The sequence below is a fragment of the Macaca fascicularis genome, chromosome 9 (assembly GCF_037993035.2).
Source record: "Macaca fascicularis isolate 582-1 chromosome 9, T2T-MFA8v1.1".
Classification (NCBI taxonomy): Eukaryota; Metazoa; Chordata; class Mammalia; order Primates; family Cercopithecidae; genus Macaca; species Macaca fascicularis.
In genome coordinates, this window is record NC_088383.1 from 104,073,990 (window position 1) to 104,091,864 (window position 17,875).

At 40.0% G+C, this 17,875-nt stretch overlaps 1 protein-coding gene across 8 annotated transcripts in view; it reads right to left on the reverse strand.

Annotated features, from left to right (window-relative positions):
* Nucleotides 1-12,360: 12,360 nt before the first annotated feature.
* CYP2C76 (cytochrome P450 family 2 subfamily C member 76) overlaps nucleotides 12,361-17,875 on the reverse strand; it is a 59,102-nt gene continuing 53,587 nt past the window's right edge. For all 8 annotated transcript variants that reach the window (XM_074002249.1, XM_045361238.3, XM_045361237.3 and 5 more), the window contains 2 exons: nucleotides 15,247-15,388; nucleotides 12,361-13,037 (listed from right to left, as the gene is read on the reverse strand). In XM_074002249.1, coding sequence (XP_073858350.1) covers nucleotides 12,856-13,037; nucleotides 15,247-15,388 — 324 coding nt within the window. In that variant the 3' untranslated portion in view covers nucleotides 12,361-12,855. The remainder of the gene's footprint in view (nucleotides 13,038-15,246; nucleotides 15,389-17,875) is intronic.

A 17,875-nucleotide genomic window follows, 5' to 3' on the forward strand; every position in this document is an offset into this window, starting at 1 on the left:
ATTCAAATCATTTTACCTTCGTGAAATGCTGTTTAAATTTTTCGAAAGCTTATTTGGGGAGAAAAATACTTGGGTCAGAATAGGACTAAAGAGTGAAATTCACTTCTGGTTACATTGTAGATGGTCACGAAAGCCCATTGTTTCCATAGTAACATCAAGAACACACTGGAGAGGCACCATAATCTTACTGACCTAAAGGAGAGCTGAGGGGGCAACTCAACTCCAGAGGAGGTTAGATTCCTCCTAGATGGCCATTTTCACACCTAAAGAGTAAGAAGAATCAGATGAATTTTGAATGACTGAGGAGCCGAGAGTAACAAACAGTAAACTGAAGGAGCTCTAAACATAACACCATTCCTTACTGCCAGTGAGTTTCCCCCCAATAGTCATTTACCATACACACAGCAGAGTATAGCACACTGAGGATGGGCTGGAAGAAGAGGTCCCCTTAGTACAAAAAGCTAGAGCTCAGCGGCAAAGCAAACAAAAAGCCTCAGGTGCTTACATCTCAAGCCCCGCTGAGGAAAGGGGCATGATCCTGCCCTCGTAACAATGAAGTGAATCAACTGAAACCAATTAAAATTGAATTATAACACCAAAGGCACCCAACTTATGATTAATTCAAAGAGTTTAGCTTTCCATTCGGCCTGATAGGGAAAAAGGTATGGCAAACCTGCAGTTTTTACTCTTGTTTTATCCAGTGTCTTTAGCACGCAATAAAAACTTACGAGGTATGAAACAAAGCAGAAAAATGTAACACATGATTCAAAAATCCGTCAGAAGAAACAGACCCACAGATGACCAAGATGTTGAAATTAGCAGGAAAGGACATGAAATTATCTATTAAAAATATGTTAAAGAATTGAGAGATGGAATTTGAGATAATGAATAAAATTATGAACAAATTTAGCACAGAAAAAAACCCTAAAATGAACCAAATAGACATTTTAGAATTTAAAATTGCAATATCAAAAGTGAAGAATGCATTGGATGTACATAACAGCAAATGGAACCAAGTAGAAGGTGTCAATAAAAATTATACAAATTGCAGCACAGAGAGAAAAAGGAATGAACAAAATTGAAAATCAAAAAAGAGGACATTAGTTGACATCTGGTATCATATTAAGCCATCTGCTATATATCTAATTGGAGTCTCTACAGGAGAAGAGAAGCAGAATGGAGCAAAGAAAATGTTGGAAAAAATAATGTAGAAAACTTTGACAAATGATTTTTAACTACATAAAATTATATACCCAACTAAAACATTCTACAAAAGAAGTGGCTATATAAAGAGATATTCTGGATCCTAGTGCCCTTTCTACCCTGAAGTGCTGCTTTCTGAACCAGAGGCCTTTCTGAAAGACAGGACCCTTCTTCCAGGGTCTTTACTGCCTTTGCTGTCCTAAGCTTTCAACATTTTATCTCAAATAAAAACAGGCATTTGAGTTTCCTCCCTGGATAGCCTTCTGCAGGTGATGGATGTTTGGATTGAAATTTATCCTATTGTATTCAGTAAAAATTTAATTGCAAGTGCTTATTAAGAAATACAGGAGAAACTACAAGATCTGTTATCTCCCTCCTTGTTTTCAACAAAGTATCAATTCTCTTTGAGGGAAAGAAGGCATTCAGCCTAAGGGATAAAATATGTAAATATTTCCCAGACTTTCATGCAACTACATATGGTCCTGTGACTAAATTGTGGTCAATAAAATGTAAATGGAAGAGTAGTGTGGCACTTCTTGGAAGGAGAAAGCTGGCTCATCTGAAATAGGGATTCCCCCAATAGCCAGGTCTCCATTCCTCTTCCCTGCTTCCCTGATGCCTGGAAGTGTGTATGATTGCTGGAGCACCAGCTGTTAACTAAGACCACAAGGTAACCTTGGGAACAGAAGTCATGGGTATGGTTGCTGGAGCACACGATGGAAGGAGTCCAGATCATGATGCGCATGGAGCTGCCAACTCCATGCTCAGGTTTTTCTCTGTGAGCCTAGATGAGTTCTGCAGCACCTGTCTATGTCCTAGTTAGCTCTGTGATGAACTGACTGCCTCTCAGTGAAGGGTTTCACACCCACTCACACAGAGTGAAATAAGCTGTGGTTTCCCATATGTTTTAACAAAGCTGTCATCCTCAAGGGTTGATCCCCAAGATGTTCGGCAGGCAAAGCTAATACTGGAACTTGATACAAAGTGTGGCTCATTACTTCCCAGCTGCTCAGGTACTCCAAGCAAAGGAGGAAAGTGCTGGTAGAACAATATCATCTCAGCATGAAAGAAGCACTTTTTTCCCCTAATTTCCTATGGTTGTAAATTGCCACTCTCTCTAAAGAACCCACCCAAATAGGGAGGAAGCTCAGGTCTCAGGTGTTCGGAAAGGAACTTTCTACTCAGAAAGGGCTCCCAAGGAAGCTGAATCTTCAGCTGTGGACCGTGAGGAGGGAGTTTCTTCTTCCAGAAAGAAATAAACTCTCAGCCGACATATCAATTCCTTTACAAAGGCAGGTCTCACACACACATAATCACAAGGTGTACCCCCCACCACAGGGAGCACGAACTATCTCTTTGCAGGTGGGCCCATGAGAGAGGTAAAGAGAGCATAGAAAGCAAGACCCCTCTGAGATGCCAAGCCTCAAGAAAGGGAGAGAGTGTGGAGAGCTGGGCATCACAGAAACTAGGAAAGGATGCAAATCCAGCTGTCTGGAAAAGTCTGCCAATGAGTATCACGGGAGGTGTTAATGAGGAACCACCAGGGAGGAGCAGAGCATGAGAACTGCTGATCCACAGGTCAGGTTTATGAGCGGGGAAAAAGCATCCCTTCTTCAATACATCCACCTGTCAGACTTTCTCACAATATGCCATTGTTGTTAAGTGAAGATACTTTTACTGCTATCTGCTTGAATATTATCATAATAAATATATGGTATATAGTGTATATACCATATACTATATACCATACACTGAGTATATGGTATATATACAGGAGAGCCTCTTGAGATTTGAAACATCACAATAATAATGAAGCACCCAGTTGGTCTTGGTGATGGATGTTTCACACAATTTGTGACATTTGACATCCATAAAAATTGTAGGAGGAAGGATTTTTATCCTGATGGACAGACAAGAAAACAGGCCTCAGAAGGTTCAGAGATTTGCCTAAAGTCACATAGTAAGAACATGGCCACACTAGGGCTCTCAAGCTCTGAAGAGGACATTCCCCCAAGAGAAAAACCAGAGACATGGCCCCAGAGGAAAGTTGGCACCTTCTTCACTGGGCACTGATTCAATCTCATTCTGCTTCTCATCACCCATGGTCTTCACCCACTCCCACTCCCACTCCTCAGCCACCACTAGAGTGTGGTTTGTGAGCTCAATCTCTCTCTTCCTCTCTCTCTCTCTCTCTCTCTCTCTTTCTCTCCCTCTCTCTCACTTTCATTTTAAAAGCCCGTGCCCTCCAAATCACACCGTGCTCTTTCCACCTAATCCAGGCTGTGTTCACCTGTTCTTCCACAATGGCTGACTCTTACACCTGACCTTGAATGACAGCCTGACTGCAGGTTTTCCAGACTCCAGAACTTCCTGCAAAGCCAGGAAAGACAGACTGTTTTAGGAGCTCATTCAACTCCTGTTTCTCTTGAAGCATCTTGTAAAGTTCACATTCTTTGCCAATGATGAGGCTACTTGCAGGCTGAGCACGGTCTAAGTTGTAAAGAATGTTTGGAAATTCATTAGGAAATGTCTGAAGTTAGAAGACACTTCACCAGGCGCATCTTCCAGGCAAAGACATCCCTGATTCACAGGATTGACAGAAATTATCCCAATGAACGAAGCCCTATCCAAACTCAGCCACAACCTGCCAGCGTGGTGAAAATGAAGTGTCTTTGTAGTTAGCTGCGTGCTGCTTCACTGCAATCGGGGGCTCTTGTTTCAAATAGCTTCAGTAATTTAATTACTTTGTGGCCTAACCCAATAGAATGGGAATGCATTCTTTCATTAGAAATTACATAAACAACATTATGTTCACAGAAAATTGAGAAGAAAAATGCCAACCATAACCTGTCCGCTAAAATCTCAGCTGGATCCTTTCCATTCCAGCCACATGCATTCCTTTCATGAGCAAGAATCACAGTGTTCTTCACTCCTGATTATCTCGAAGTGCCTTCTCTGTCTCTATAAATGCCTTCTAATTCTCATGACTAGGTGCTTGGGTCTCCTCACCTATAACACACAGGCAATAGTACCTTCCTTGCCTGGTTCACAGGGTTGGATGTGAGGATGGAACATGTAAGTACTTTGTGATCTGTCGATGTTCAGGCTCAGGGACTGGGCGAGCCAGGCCTTGCCTCTCACACTTTCCTTCTGTCATTCTGGGTGCTTCAGCATAGGATGAGATGTGCAGAGTGATGAGGCCTCTTTTACCCTGGGCTCCACTGTCTAAGCCATCGCATCCCTTACCAACATGCTGACTAGCTGCCTATTTGGTTTTTTTGCTGTCATTCTTAGGCCCAGGACAGTCATATGTTTAATCTGAAGGCAGAGTGATACTTTATTTTTTTTTTTTTTTTTTTTTTTTTTTTTTTTTTTTTTTTTTTTGAGACGGAGTCTCACGCTGTTGCCCAGGCTGGAGTGCAGTGGCGCAATCTCGGCTCACTGCAAGCTCCGCCTCCCGGGTTCCCGCCATTCTCCTGCCTCAGCCTCCTGAGTAGCTGGGACTACAGGCGCCCGCCACCGCGCCCGGCTAATTTTTTGTATTTTTTTAGTAGAGACGGGGTTTCACTGTGGTCTCGATCTCCTGACCTTGTGATCCGCCCGCCTCGGCCTCCCAAAGTGCTGGGATTACAGGCTTGAGCCACCGCGCCCGGCCACTTTATTTTTTTTTAATTTATTTTTTTAGAGATGGAGTCTCAGTCTGGTGCCCAGGCTGGAATGCAGTGGCATGATCATGGCTCACTGCAGCCTCAAACTCCTGGGCTCAAGCAATGCTCCTGCCTCAGCCTCCCCAGTGGATAGAACTACAGGCACACACTACCATGTATCATTAATTTTGCCATCATTTTTTGTAGAGACAGGATCTTGCTATGCTGCATAGGCTAATCTTAAACCCCAGGCCTCAAGTAATTCTCCCTCCTTGGTTTCCCAAAACACTGGGATTACAGGCATGAGTAACCATGCCCAGTCCAGAGTAATATTTTAAACACACCAATCAGACCCTGTCATGCTGTAACTCTATGTATTCTCAACTGATTTAGAATCAAATACAGTTTTAATAGCAAAATACAACTTTAATCAAATTCAACTATTTTGAAGTAAATGTTTATCACAAAATGGACAAAGGCCCTAAAAGATGTGGCCTAGCTTCCGTCTCCAGAGATATCTCCTGCTATCCCTGACTCACCCTGCTCTACTTAGACTAGCCTTCCTGCTGGGCCTGTGACAAAACAACCACATAGCCTTTGTGCTTACTGTTTCCTCGGCCTGCAATGCCCTTCCCAGGTGCTACTATGGCTCCCATGCTTCATCTAGGACTTAAAACAGTCTACCCTATCCCCATCTCTCTTTACCCCCTAGAGAAAGTCTGAGAAAGCTCACACTTCAATCAGGGCTTACCGCAGCCTCAACAGTTCCTCTCCATTAGCCTCTTGAGTAGCTTGGACTACAGGACCAAACCACCATACCTGGCTAATTTTGTCTTTTTTGTAGAGATGGAATCTCACTATCTTTCACAGGCTGGTATTGAACTCTTGGACTCAAGATATCCTCCCACCTCAGCCTCCAAAAGTGTGGGGATTAAAGGAATGAGCCACCATGACTGGCCTCTAGCGTTTCTTTGAGTTATATGTGTGACTCTTTCTTTGAGTCTTATGTTTAGAACTTGCTTTATAGGAAGTGTAGTGTACTATTTTGATAAATCTTTTTTCTATTACACTTAGAACTATTTTCAAATCAAGGTCAGATCATGGAATGTACTGGAAAAATTTTCCTCTTCTTTGGTATAGGTTATATCTGGAACCCTTCAAGGGAACACCAAAAATCATGAAATCCAAACCACAAGGCCATCACACAGTCACCCAGCAAATGGCTTCGTAAAGTATTTCCATGCTAAAAAGAAGAAAACAATTTCTCTTTTATGTCATAAAGATATGACAATACTTTTACGCCACTGGACAATTTACAAGGCACTTTCAATATCTATTACCTTACCAGACGCAGCTGATTCAAAAATAACATCCTAAGAACCAAAGTCTAAGTCTTATACGTTAGACTATAAATATTGACCTGACACGAGAATATGTTTAAAAAGTAATTAGGACAAAAATATGAATGAAAAATGGAGCAAAAATGTCTCATTTTATATTATTAAATAATAATAACAACAATGAAAGAGTACTACAGTGCCATGGCTTCAGAAAACACAATGAACATGCTGGAGTCTCCACAGGAAAAAGTGTTGAGGGTGTAACACTGGAAGTAACACTTTCTTCTCAACCCACTTTGCAAAAGTTTTTGTTTTTGTTTTTGTTTTTTGAGACGGAGTCTCGCCCTGTCGCCCAAGCTGGAGTGCAGTGGCCGGATCTTAGCTCACTGCAAGCTCCGCCTCCCGGGTTCACGCCATTCTCCTGCCTCAGCCTCCTGAGTAGCTGGGACTACAGGCACCCGCCACCTTGCCCGGCTAGTTTTTTTTTTTTTTGTATTTTTTTAGTAGAGACGGGGTTTCACCATGTTAGCCAGGATGGTCTTGATCTCCTGACCTTGTTATCCGCCCATATCGGCCTCCCAAAGTGCTGGGATTACAGGCTTCAGCCACCGCGCCCGGCCCTGCAAAAGTTTTAATAAGAAAATACAAGAGTTTAACCAAATACAACTCCTTTGGAGTAAGGATACATTACACAAAGTGTCCTAGTTCTGGTTTCTCCCTGAGTCACACTTAGCGCTGATGTGTACCAGTTTCCTAAAGGTTTAATCTTTTCTCCCACTATTTTTAGCCCTGAGAGCCTGCCTCCCCAGGGATATTCCAGCCAAACCCCTCCCAGGCTGAAATAGCCAGGCAATAAGGATCCCAGTAGTCCTTAGAACGTAAGAAGAAATCCTTCTTGAGTCCATCTCCCAGAGAGGGGTTTTGGAGGCTGAACCTGCGGACTTTATGTAACTCTCAGGCTTGCTCCAGCCAAAAGAGCACCCGGGGTGAGGGTTAGAAGGTCAAGGACCAGGAAGTCAAGGGTGCAGTGAGCTATGATCATGCCACTGCACTCCAGCCTGGGTGATGAAGTGAGAATCTGTCTCAAAAAAAAAAAAAAAAATAGGTCAAGAAGGACAGAAAAGAGCAAACCCATAACTCTGGGATGAGCTACTACAACCAAACAGGATGAAAGTCTACCTCCTCATAATCATAGAGTGACCAGAGTGAGCATAAAGGGTCAGTTTTTTTTAACTTGAGCCATCATCTCTTGTGGAGGCAAATTTTCTGCATATAACTCCTAGCTAAACAAGAAAACCATAAAAAAAAAATTTCCCACAGCTGATACAACCTTAATAGGGGCATTTTCTCTCACAGTAAATGAATTTTTATATTTTAGTAAAACTACCTATTTACTAAATAAAGATTAGTATGTTATGAAGCAAAGATTGGAACAGAAAGGGGGATGACTTGAATTATGGAAAGCATCCAGACAGAAGATGGTTTCTTCATAAAAATATTTTTCAAGGCCGGGCGCGGTGGCTCAAGCCTGTAATCCCAGCACTTTGGGAGGCCGAGATGGGCGGATCACGAGGTCAGGAGATCGAGACCATCCTGGCTAACACAGTGAAACCCCGTCTCTACTAAAAATACAAAAACTTAGCCGGGCGAGGTGGCAGGCGCCTGTAGTCCCAGCTACTCGGGAGGCTGAGGCAGGAGAATGGCGTGAACCCGGGAGGCGGAGCTTGCAGTGAGCTGAGATCCGGCCACTGCACTCCAGCCTGGGTGACAGAGCGAGACTCCGTCTCAAAAAAAAAAAAAAAAAAAAAAAAAATATTTTTCCCTGTTTTACTCACTCAATACAACTAAAAACTCTCAACTTTATATATAAAACAACATGAGAAGTCTCTGACAGGGCAACAGAAGGCACACTGGCTAGGGACCCCGCAACCTGAGGACCATGGTGGTGAGCTCCCAGGGTGTTCCTGTTGCCTTGGACATCCCAGACCTGGAGCTGAGGGCAGCAACCTGGAAAGGGCAATGGGCACATACAGAAAAAGTCTCAAGAGGAGCCTGCTGTCTCTGACCAAATGGCCAGAAAGGGCAGCCCAGCAAGGCAGAATACTTTGAAACAGTAACACCTTTCCCCAGCCAAATGCCTGAAAAGGCCAAGTGGGGAGTCCAGGCTTCCACACTCAAAATACTATAATGAGGTGCCCCAAATACCCTACTGAGTTGGGGACAGAAAAGGCCCAATAAGGAGCCCATATTTCATCCCTACCCAGATGTAATGAAGAAAGCCTAGTGGAGAGTCAAAGCTCTCACCACTACTCAGCAGTACGGAGGACATCCCCAGTTGTGTCCGTGGAGGCCATGTGTGGAGCTAGATATCCCACCCCTGCCCAGCAGTAATGAGGAGCCCCCAATAACCTCAGATGTGAATGTAGGCTGAGTGAGTAAACTAGAGTTTTACCCCCACCTGCCAGTACTGAGGCAGCACTGCCACCTCTTCCTTGGCCATAGGGTTCTGAGAGGAAGCCAGTGAAAGGAGGTTTTAGTAAGATCCAGAGTTTTATAACATCATAAAAAAATATATCCAGGATTCAACTGAAAATTACATGTCTTAGAAGAACCAGGAAGATTCAAACTGCAAATAAGACAATCAAAAGCTACCAATACCAAGATGACAAGAGATGTCAGAATTATCTGACAAAGCTATTAAAGCAGTCATCATAAAAATGTTTCAGTGAGCAATTATGAACACATTTGAAACAAATGAAAAATGTATAAAGTCTCAGCAAAGAAACAGAAAATAACAAATAAATAGAAGATATAAAGAATGAAATAGAAATTCTAGAATAGAGAAATAAATAACCAAAATAAAACTACAGTTGATGGGCTCAGTGGCATTAATGAAACAATGGAAAACTGACATTAATGAGACAAAGACAAAGTGAACTGGAAGACAGAACAATAGAAATAACCTAATATGAAAAACAGAGAGAAATGGACCAGAGAGAAAAAAGAAATGAGAAGAACCTCACAGACCTATGGGACTATATAAATGATCTAAAAATTATGTAAATGGAGTGCTGCCAGAAGAGAAGAAAATGTAGGGCTGAAAAAGTACCAGGAGAAATTTTGTCTGAAGATATCCCAAATTTGGAAAAAGACATAAACCTACAGATTGAAGAATCATAGTGAACATCAATCTGGATAAATTTTTTTTAAATCCACACCGAACGCTTCTGGGAAATTTTCCAAAAAGGAAAACAAATAATTTTCAAAGCAGCCAGAGAAAAATTACACCTTACCTAGCGAGGCACTTGTCATCAGCATCCGTGGAGAAATAGGAATTAGCAGAACGTTTTTAAGTGCTGGGAAAAAAAAAATCTGCCAGCCTAGCATTCTATATCTATTAAAAAAGTATTCTTCACAAATGAAGACGAATTCAAGACATTCTTATATGAAGGGAGACAAAGATAATTTATCTCTAGCAAACCTACCATAAAATAGTGTTTAAAGAAAGTTCTCTAAAGTTCCTTTATAGGAATTTTTTTTTTTAATTTAAAAAAAAAAAAAACACAGAAAACAACACGCATGGGTACGGACGTGGAGGAATTAGAATTCTCCTACTCTGATGGTGGGAATGTAAAGTAGTGAACCTATGGTGGAAAACAGTGTGACAGAGTCTCTGAAAAAATTAAAAGTAGAATGTCCATACGATATAGCAATTACATTTCTGTGTATATACCCCAAAAAACTGAAAGCATCAAACTGATATTTGCACACCCATGTTCATTGCAATATTATTCACAATAGCCAAAAAATGGAAGCAACCCATTTGTCCATCAGCAGATGAATGCATGAACAAAATGTGGTTTCTACAGACAATGGAATATATTCAGCCTTAAAAACGAAAAAAAAAAAGTCGGATACATGCTACAACATGGAGGATGGATGAACCTTGAAGATATGATGCTAAGTACAATAAACCAGTCACAAAAGGACAAATATTTTATGATTCCTCTTCCATGTGGTACCTAGAATAGTGAAAAAAAAAAAAAATCACCAAACAGAAAGTATAATGGTGGTTTCCAGGGGCTGGGAGGAGGAGGGAATGGGGAGGTAGTGTTTAATGGGTACAGACTTTCAGTTTTGCAAGGCGAAAATGTTGCTGTGCGTGCTTGCTCCTGCCTGTAATCTCAGCACTTTGGGAGGCCAGGTGGGAGGATTGTGTCAGGCCAGGAGTTGGAAAATAGCTTGGGCAACAAAGAGAGACCCCATCTCTGAAAAACAATTAAAAATTACTTAAGTGTGGTAGAGGCTGAGGTGGGAGAGTCATTTGAGCCCAGAAGTTTGAGGCTGCAGTGAACTATGAAGATAATCATTTCCTCTGTCCATTCTGTTTCACCTCCGACAAAGCAATTCTATTCAATTATACATTTGTACTCTCAAGACCTAAATAAGGCATTTTTACTCCAGTTTGCTTTGTGTTTTAGTGGTTTCTCTGAAATAATTCTGTAAAGTCTCTCTTCTTTCTTATGTCAGCTTAATAAAGTCATTGTTCAATTAGCTTAATGCCCCACTATTAATGGGACAGAGATTTCCTTAGACATCAGAAACCAATAAATTTCCCAGTCTTTGCAAGAGGCTCTGTGTGCGTGTTGGGGAATGCCTTTAACACCTACCTGGGCAGTTTGTAAATCTGCTAGCTAACTAAAAATCTTAAAAGAAGGAATTGAAAAATAAGATGTTCATAGAAGGCTTTGAAGAGTGGTGACACATTTCTGGAACATAGAAGGCCACACAGGCTTAGGAAATATCTGAGAATGCCCTAAGCCCTCGCCTCTGACTAACTTTGAGGCTCTATGAGAGCGGAACATTACGTTTCTCTAGCGAAAAATGTCTGCAGAAATAAGAGAATGTATAGGAGTAGATTATTTAAAGCAAGACTATGGCCTTATAATGAGGCCTTTTCAACTGCAGGTTTATTCTAATCCTTGGTTGCAAACCTTCATAATGGCCTTTAGGCTTCAACTGAAATAAAAGTGCTTACTTGGTCTTTCTCACTTGAAAAGCTCTATACTCCATTTAATTTCCTCTAACTCTGAGAATTTGCCAGAAATTATTTCCCAATTCTAAAGTTTCTGAATGAAATTTTATAGCCAGAATTTCAGCCTTTCAGCTACTGATTTCAAATCAGCAATCATTTCAACAGATAAATTGCATAAAATATCAGGCTTGCCAAATGAATTTCCTAAACTGTTATGCTGTCTCCACGAATCTTTACAACTTTTATCAGTTTCTGTAAAAATACATATTTGCATGTCTATGTGAGAGACAGATGGGTAACTGAGAGGAAACAGCAGAGACAGAAAGAGATATTGACAAAGATTTGCAGTAGGTGCTATTTCTTAAAACTTCTGGTTGTTACAGTGAAACATTATTTGCAGATGAAAGGATTTACTATTTGAAAACTCCATGAAAGGTAACCCAAAATTGCTAAAATTATCAAAGAATTCAATCTTCCGTATTTACACGGATTTGGGGAAATAGTCTTTCCATTATACTCATGTTAGAAAAGTAAACACATATATAAGTTTTAGTGAACTATATTCCAGTATTTATGAAAAGTAAAAGATTATATACATTATGGTGCAGCCATTTTTATCTATAAAACCACCTTAAAGAAATAATATAAGATGTATGCAGATAGCAGCACTTGTAGTAAACAACAGTTCAAAAATAATCTAAACATCATTGAAGCTGGAAATAATTCTGAAAATATGGAATAGCCATTAAATAGGACAGTATGAGCTACATTTCTTTATGTTGCTTTTTAAAATATCTATATGTTACTATACAACTGTCGCCTCCAAATCACAGCTATATTCTACATATACACATAAACACACATATACACATATTTCTGTTTGTGTATATTCAAATACATGTTCCCCTTTTCTTTGCCTTAATATGTCTGTACATCTGTGTGTGTCCCTGTATGTGTGTATCTAACCACTGGGGGAGAAAAGAATGGATAACCTTGGACAGACTGGCTAATTCAAGTTTATATCATGTCATTCCCTTTGGCTAAAGTGACCTTTTCTTTTCTCCCTGCATTTATACACATGCATATACATGCTAAAATAAACACATATACAACATATATATCCAACACATGCATATATGTACATGTAATTATATTTTAATAGCCACGGGGGAAAAAAGAAAGTATACAAGCTAATCTGTCAAGAGATCATTTGCCTAGACAGGTAGATAGGAGTGAGAGATTAATAAAGCTCATGATTTAATACTTTCAACATTTTTTTAAAATCTCACGCAATAATTTCTGATTTCTCATTTGTGGTAGCAAAGCAAAATATGGCATTTATAGGGTGCTTTCTATTTCATATGACTACAGATAAAATGTAGCATATGATCTTAAGATTGTGTTACAAACATAATTTTATTGGAAATGAAACAATAAATTTTCTTTCATACAGGGAAAATTGGAATGGATTTTGAAGGAAGGATACAATCAAAAGAGATAGGGCTCAGAGATGGCCTTCTTCCTATTAACATAGGAGGAGATAATGGTTGACACACAGGCAAGGAAACATCTGCATTTTTCACATGGGACTGAACAGCCTTGCTCTGCAATCTAGCAGCTAGACACTTCATCAGACTGGGATGAAACAAAGCTCATAGAAGGGTGGTATAGTGCCAAAGCCTTTGTGAACTGGGGTGGTGTCAATATCCTTTGGATCAACCAGAGGTTTCAAGGTAAAATTCTGCAAAATGGTGGTCAGGATTAAAAACAGCTCCATGCGGGCCAGGCCTTCTCCAGCACAAATTCTTTTTCCTAAAAATTACACACAAGATCATTACTCATTTAATTCTTTAGCTGAGTTAGCACACAGGGAGGCTGAAATTAATGTGGAATGAAGAAATATATTAATGAATGACTAATGAACCTACAACTTTTTCTATTTACACCCAAACCTGGTTTCTTTTCTATTCTTTAGCACATATTTCTGTGAATGTACTATATGAAAAAAATCTTTTCTGTCCATGCACATTGGAACTGCTGTGTTGCAGCTTGCCAGTGACATCTTTACACACACACACACACACACACACCTATCCCAACTGGCATGATACACAACACTGTATCTACTTCTCCATATACTTCTGACCCTGGACTTGACAAATAGATTTATTTGTCCTTATCTGGATTCTAAAGGATAATCAATCTTGCCACATATCTGCTCTAAAAAAAATAGTCAAGAGCTTATTATTGCCAGGTATAAAAAGAAATGTCACCAAGTGGCCACAGGCAATTCTTAGGGCATCATTTCTTTCCACATCTTCCATCCAGTTCCCCTCACCCCAGCCATTACTAATGATTCACCACTCCCCAAAGAGATTGGCAATTTCAAGATTCCTCTCAGATTCCAGGTATTCTTCTACCTGGAATGGTCTCCTACTCTGCTTTGCCTGCCAATAGTCCCCATATTCTTTCAGATTCAGCTCAGATGTTATTTATTCTATGCAATCTTCTTTGATACATCAGGATATACAATTCACGCTCTCAAGTTTTCCACAATATTCATTAATGCTTCTAATACACTACATTTCACATGAACTGTAAATTATTCATCTGTTTTACAAACTGGAGTACAAACTCTTAAGGTAAACCCTTAGATCTGATAATGCACACAGTAATACCCACTGTCAGGACAAAAGCTGGCCTGCAAGCCATGTGAAATGAATAGAAATGTTGAGCAGGCTCATGGTACAACAGTGGACTCCAAAATATGAAAGGAGATAAGAAGTCACATAGCAACGGCTTTTTTGAGATTATCTCTGAGCAATGCACATAATCTTGAGAACACAACATCAAGGCTTGCTCTACACTTATTTTCTTATATAATTAAACAGGAACAAATCTCTTCTTTTTGTCTCTGTTTCAGTTATTTCTGTTGGAAACGTCTTCTACCCCCTTATCCGCCTCCTACTTCTTTGAAGTGTGCTGAATATTCTCCATTTCTTCCTCTTTCCAGAACCATTTTGTGTTTATCTCATGAGCCTTTCTATTCCCAGGAAACTGACCTCTCAGAACTGCATTAAACCAGGAGGTAGTTCCTTTCTGGGTTCTGGATACATTCAGAGGCTCAGATGTTGAAAAGTTCAGAGTATTTGTTCCCTCTATCCTACTCTGTCAGACTAGTTTAACAGTGCCAACATCCCTCTACCTAAAGACGCTTCTCTTGATGAGGAATCTGCTCATTATTCAGGTGCCAGCAACACTCTCCTTCTTTTGAATCTTTTGATCCAGGATTGTAACATCTTCTTGCTGATGTTAGTCCTGAGTTCTTCCCCACATTTTGTTACTCCCCTTGTTTGGCCCACACCTCTCAAAACCATCTCTTTATTAAACTCTCTTTTATTAACTTTATTGACATTGCTGCATGTTTCTTTCCAGGACTATCAAAAATTGAGGGAAGATACTCAAATGTGATTTATTGCAAGAAAATTTCACTTACTTTCCAACTATTCTGCCCCTGTCCCTCTCAAATAAATCATCTGAAGCGCTCTCTCTCTCTCTCTCTCTTGCTCACCTTCTCTCTCTCTCCCTCCCTTTCTCTGGACTCCCAAAGAAACCTCAAGCATAGCATTTGTGATCTTGGAATTTCATTGCCTCTTCATTTGTTTTCCTTTCTCTTAGAGAAAAGATCTAATACTTACTCACATTTGTATGCCTGACCTGAGCATTGCATTGCCATATGTAAGGTACTCAGTGAAGTTTATTGAGTGAACTGGCTTCTCAGGGTAAATGAGAAAAGTTTTACTAGAACTGGACTTCTAGGAGGAAATTTTAATGACCTACATAGTGGACCAGGAAGCAGAATCTATGAACGCAGTCACCAGTCCCATGAGAAATAACCGTCTTTGGGAGTGGTGCCTCTGACCTTATGCAAATGGCAAATTGTTCAGCCCAGAGCAGCCTCCATGCAGTGTCCTTCCTTATCTTACATGACCCCTGATGTGAACATAAAAAGCTTGCTTGCCTGCTGAAAAAGCCATGAAATAATCACTCTTTTTAAAGTTGCCACTTTCGTCCAGGAAGTGGCCAGGGTCAAACTTCTCTGGATTGGGAAATTCCTTGTCATCGTACAGGACAGAAGTCAGATCTGTTAAGATTGTTGTGCCCTGAAAGAAAAAAGATAAACCAGATCAAAATACAGTGTTCATGGGATGCAAAAGCCATGGATAGGAAAGGCCAACATTTTGTATGCATGAATTCTGCAGGGCTGACTATGGGACTTGAGTATATGTGCATTTTAATATCTACAAGGAGTCCTGCAACCAATTCCCCATGAATACCAAGGGATGACTTTAAATTAAAACCTGTATAAACAGACAAAGAAGGTGATCATATAACGATAAAGGGGAATTTCTTCAAGTGGGTACAAAAATTATAAATGTACATGAACTCAACATCAAAGCACTTAAATATATGAAGCAAATATTAATAGACCTAAAGGAAGAAATAGACTTCAAAACAATAATAGTAGAGAACGTAATACCCTATTTTCAGCAATAGACAGATCAAACAACAAACAGTGGTGTTAAACTGTTCTTTTGACCTGACTTAGCAGGTATGCGCAGTACAGTCCACCCAACAGCTACAGAATACACATTCTTCTATACAGCATATGAAACATTCTCCAGGATAGATCGTATGGTAAGTCACCAAACAAGTTTTAACAGAGTTTTAAACTTAAAATCAAATCAACTATTTTTTTCTGAAAATAGTACAATAAAACTAGCAATCATGAAGAACAGAAAATATACAAATACCTAAAAATTAATTAACATGCTTATAAAGATCCAATGAGGTAATGAACAAATTAAGAGGAAATATTTAACAATTTCTTGCGACTAATGATAATGGAAGTACAACATACCAAAAATCTAAGAAATACGGTAGAATCAGTACTAACAATGGAGTTTAAAACAATTAACCGTTACATCAAAAAAGAGAATAATCTCAATTAACAATCTAACATTGAAACTTAAGAAACTATAAAAACCAAAAACAAACCAAATCCAAAATAAGTAGAAGGACAAAAATTGTAAATATTATTGAATAAATCAATAAAATACGAAATAGATATAGAAACTAAAATACGAAGAAGTCAATGAAAGAAAGTTTAGGTTTTCTTGAAATGATATACAAAACTGACAAGCCCTTAGCTAGACTATGAAGAAAGAGAGAAGACCAAAATAAGTAAAACGAGATATGAAAAAGAGGCCATTACAACTGTACCACAGAATTGCAAAGGATCATTAGAGACTATTATGAAGAAATATATGCTTACAAATTGGAAAATCTAGAAGGAATGGATAAATTTCTGGACTCATATAATGTACCAAGATTGAATCATGAAGAAATAAAAAATCTGAAAATGATAATAGTTGAATAACAAATTAAATCAGTAATAAAAATCTCCCATCAAAGAAAAGCCAAAGACTATTATTTTTGGCTTCACTGCTGAATTCTACCAAACATTTAAAAACACTCCAAGAAAAATTCTTTTGAAATTCTTCTGAAAAATTGTAAAGGGGGAAATCCTTCCATAATCATTTTATGAGGTCATGATTCCCCTAATACCAAAGACAAAACAAGAAAAGAAAACTGCAGGCCATTATCTCTGAAGAACATAGATGCAATACAAGTAGGCCTAGTGTGGTGGCTCACGCCTGTAATCCTACCACTTTGAGAGGCCGAGGTGGATCACCTGAGGTTGGAAGTTCAAGATCAGCCTGACCAACATGGAGAAACCCCATCTCTTCTAAAATTAGCCAGGCATGGTGGTGCATGCCTGTAATCCCATCTACTCGGGAGGCTGAGCCAGGAGAGTAGCTTGAACCCAAGAGGCAGAGGTTGCAGTGAGCTGAGATCATGTCATTGTACTCCAGCCTAGGTGACATAGCGAGAGTCCATCTCAAAAAAAAAAGTGACTTAGGCGCTGTTAAAAGCATTCAGTTCCAAATGCAAATGGAAAAAGTTTCAAAAATTTGCAGCCTGACAATGCAATAGAAAAGAAAATAAAGAAAATCCCATTTCTGGGGAGAAATTCAAGCTGGCTGCAGAAATTTGCATAAGTAACAAGGAGAAGAATGTTAATCACCAAGAAAATGGGGAAAATGTCTCCAGGGCATGTCAGAGATCTTTGTGGGAGCCCTTCCATCACAGGCCTGAAGGGCTAGAAGGAAAAAGTGGTTTCATGGGCTGGGCCCAGGGTCTCAGTGCTATGTGCAGCCTAGGGTCTTGATGTCCTGCATCCCACATGTGGCTGAAAGGGGTCAACATAGAACTTTGGCTATGGCTTCAGAGGGTGCAAGCCTCAAGCTTTGGAGACTTCCAAAGGGTGTTTAGCCAGAACTTCTACTAGGGCAGTGAAGAAGGGAGATGTGGGGTGGGAGTAACTATACAGAGTCCCTACTGGGGCACCAGCTAGTGGAGCTGTGAGAAAAGGGCCACCATCTTTCAGACTCCAGAATGGTAGATACACTGACAGCGTGCACCATGTGCCTGGAAAAACTGCAGACACTCAACACCAGCCCATGAAGGCAGCTGGGAGGGAGACTGCACGCTGAGAAACTACAGGGGCAGAGCTGCCCAAGACTATG